At 60.1% G+C, this 3,244-nt stretch overlaps 3 protein-coding genes across 3 annotated transcripts; all 3 read right to left on the bottom strand.

Moving 5' to 3' along the window:
• Nucleotides 1-8: 8 nt before the first annotated feature.
• DQ04_12981010 (hypothetical protein) lies at nucleotides 9-209 on the bottom strand (the record flags this gene model as incomplete). Its single annotated transcript, XM_009316858.1, has 1 exon — nucleotides 9-209. The coding sequence occupies one exon, from the start codon at nucleotides 207-209 to the stop codon at nucleotides 9-11; it is 201 nt and encodes a 66-aa protein (XP_009315133.1).
• A 590-nt stretch (nucleotides 210-799) lies between these two features.
• DQ04_12981020 (hypothetical protein) lies at nucleotides 800-1,684 on the bottom strand (the record flags this gene model as incomplete). Its single annotated transcript, XM_009316859.1, has 1 exon — nucleotides 800-1,684. The coding sequence occupies one exon, from the start codon at nucleotides 1,682-1,684 to the stop codon at nucleotides 800-802; it is 885 nt and encodes a 294-aa protein (XP_009315134.1).
• Nucleotides 1,685-2,018: 334 nt separating this feature from the next.
• On the bottom strand, nucleotides 2,019-2,945 carry DQ04_12981030 (hypothetical protein; the record flags this gene model as incomplete). Its single annotated transcript, XM_009316860.1, has 1 exon — nucleotides 2,019-2,945. One exon carries the CDS (start codon nucleotides 2,943-2,945, stop codon nucleotides 2,019-2,021), a length of 927 nt encoding a protein of 308 aa, XP_009315135.1.
• Nucleotides 2,946-3,244: the final 299 nt, after the last annotated feature.

A 3,244-nucleotide genomic window follows, 5' to 3' on the forward strand; every position in this document is an offset into this window, starting at 1 on the left:
CATTGCTGTTACCGCCGCTGCTGCTTCCGCCCGGCGACGGTATTGGCGGCCGCAACGGCGGGTGCGGCGTCGACAGCGGCGTGGCGCGTGGCGTTGATCTTCCGCTGCTGTGTGTCGCGGAGCTGCGGCGCTGCGGCAGCACGCGCGGGCTGTTCAATCGGCGCCCCGGCAGCCGCGGCGGACTCGTAGCGAGCAGCTGCTGCAGCCATGCCTCACCTTCTGTGATGCGCTTCGGCGTGCTGAATTGGCGCTGCTGCGGCTGCTGTTGCCACATGTCTCATCCAGACTCCCTGCGGGGGCACACGGCACTGACTACACCAGCGAGGGAGGAAAGAAGAGTCCAGCAAACCAAAATCCACACAGAAAGGGGGGGGGAGAAGAAGAATGCGTCACTTGGGAGAAATAAGGAAGCAACCCTGGAGCACACCAAAAAGGGCGGTAACGCAAGGAGACACACATACACCCACAAGCGCGCAAGGTCTAAAACAAAAAACAAAATCCTTTGCTCTCACCCCAAATTTTTCTACTTTACTTCTCTTTCGTTTTTCTCCAGGCTGTTTTCCCTTCTCGCCTCGTGTTTCTGGCACTTGTGTTTTCTTCCAGGCACACGTTGGGGAAACAAAAGCAAAAGCTCCCCACCACCATCCGCATACGCACCCGCAGGCGATTCCACCCGTAAAATTCACACACTCACTCTCTCACTATGACCTCGTGCTCGATAGCACCAGATGGGCAAGGAGACTGTGGCCAGCTGTCGCCACGGGTGCGGGGAAATATGGGGAGGGGGACCGGGTCTCTACTACGATGTGTAGGCCTCAAAAGTCTCCTGCACGGGAACGTTGCAACTGTTCACAGGGCACCGGCCGCATATGTTTGTAGAGCAGTCCTTGCACAGCACCTGGTGCTTGCAGGGGTAACAGATGACGGTACAGAGGCGCCTGTGGCAGACCATGCACTTTGACCGCTCATTGATGGTCATGCGCACCTTGCTAATCATTTCCAGCACCTCCCGCTCGATTTCCTGGAGCTGTTCTAGCGGGCGCAGCTGCAGCTCCCCAATAAGCGGCATCTGCACATGCGTGCTGACGACCTCGGCTCTCAGCTGCTCTCTAAGCGCGTTGAGGGCCCGTTCCCGCCGCTCCGACGTTTGGGGGTCTTCACCGTACCGCTTCCGCCGCGGCTCCGGCGTGAGCGCCTGCTGCTTGTGTTCCTCCAGCATGTCGAGACGGAACTGCAGCTGCGGCGGGCTTATGAACGCGTGGCCCGCCTCGCGCGTCATCTCCACCCACTGCTGGTACTCCGAGAGCCGGAACGGGGAGTTGGAGATCGAGTTCAGCTGCACGACGTTGCCGTTCTGCGTGGCGCGGAAGCACGGCGGCAGCTCAATCACAATGTGCCACTCCGTGTTGGCCATGTCCGCGGAGAAACCGGAGTACTTTGGGCCGCGCCTCGCGCCCTTCACGCACGCAATGTAGTAGTGGTCGCTGTTGTCTCGCCGCACGTCCTCGCTGCGCATCTCGAGGAGAACCCGCACAAAACACCCCCGAACCACTTCCTCAAAGTTCTTCCACTCGATGAAGTTAACCAGCGTTGTGCGAAATAGCTGCAGTCTGTGCAGCATATCCAGCGCCGGTGGTGGTGTCTGCTCATCTAGCAGAAAGTCTCCTTGCCTCGCTTCCGCCATTGTACTTCTTCCTACAGCAAACTTCTACAACAACAACAGCTGAGCATGCCCAAAGGAGAGGGATAACGGGCGAGCATTGCGGAAGCAAGGCACAGCCTCAACTGTTGAAGCGCTGGCTGTGCAAATTCCACAGCCCAAGCGAAAAGAAAAGTGCACACACCACTTCTTACCTCTGAGGCATCCTCTCCCCTCCTCCCTTGCGCCAGACGTTCAAGAAAAACGCTACTGATAGTTTTGCTGTTATCCAAAAAAGAACAACAACAGCAACAACAACCACAGAAAATAAACAAGGACAAAAAAAAATATAATGTACACCTACACGGCATGTTTCGCACTATGATGTATCTGTGTATCTCTTTGCTAGGGAGAGCACCACAGGTGTGCTGCTGCCTTCCGTTCCGACAGTCAACGCGCGAGGAGTGCTCTGGGCACCGGGGAGCACTTTCGCAGGGCGCGGCGCCGGCGATGCAGGCAAGGCGTTCTCCCCCTCACTCTGCTGCTGCTGGAGCGGCGACCCTTCAAGCAACTCGTTCCGAAGCCGTTGCACCTTCTCATCGCGCAGCTTTTTCCAGCAGCACATCCGCTCGTATATGTCGCCTACGTCACGCAACGTCGACGCCTTCGTGCCGCTGCGGCTTGGCGAAAGGATCGGCGACACGTACTCCTCCAGGCCCAGGCACTCGCCAGCGCTCCTGGTATGCGCCGACTCGTCTGCGTTGTCGCGCCACGAGGAGCCGTGGCTTGACGCGAGCACACCACTCTTGCTTCCTCGCGTCCCAACGTTATCACGCTTTGAGCGGTCCACCATAAGCCGCTCGGTAGAAGAGATCGGGAGGCCAGCGGCGATCATCTCCGACACAGGGTTGATGGTGGGTGTATGCAGCCGCCGCTCCGCCTCCACAATGTCGCGTATCTTCTTCTCGCGCCGCAGCCTGTACTGCCGTTGCCGCTCCTCCATGGAAAGCAGCAGAAGGCTTTCCTGTTGCTGTTGCTGCTGTTGCTTTCCTCGCGGCGAGGCGCCGCCGCCGCTGCGCCGACGCGGACGCAAAGGCGACGCATCCGTCCCGCCCACTGCGTCTTTCAACTCTCTCTCTCTGCGCTCCCTTGCGACAGCCATGAGTCGGTCGGCAACGTCACCATCACGCTTTAACGTTGCGGCGTACGCCGTGATGCGCGGGGCGAGCGGCACCGACTCCTCGCGCATGCGTTGCTGTTGCCGCTCCCACAGGGCGAGCTTTGCGAGGCGGTCCCGCTCCAGCATCGCCTCCACGTACGAGACGCCATTGAGCCCCTCGCGCTCCCTCGCGCGCTCCACGAGAGCCGCGCTGCGGTGGTTGATCTGAGGCGAGTTGTACACCTCTTCGAGCTTCTGCGCCTGCCGGCGGTGACGCGACTCCTCGGCGAGCTGCTCCCGTTCACGTTCCCTTTCGTTCGGCTGCTTCTGCTGCCCCACCGCACGCACGGCGCGGCCCTCCGCGTGGCGACCACGACTCGTGATGGCCGGCTCGAACCAACCTGCAAGGCGCTGCTCAAACTCCCGCTCCCGCCGCATGCGCCTGA

Source organism: Trypanosoma grayi, assembly GCF_000691245.1.
Source record: "Trypanosoma grayi strain ANR4 Tgr_1298_V1, whole genome shotgun sequence".
NCBI classification, from domain to species: domain Eukaryota; phylum Euglenozoa; class Kinetoplastea; order Trypanosomatida; family Trypanosomatidae; genus Trypanosoma; species Trypanosoma grayi.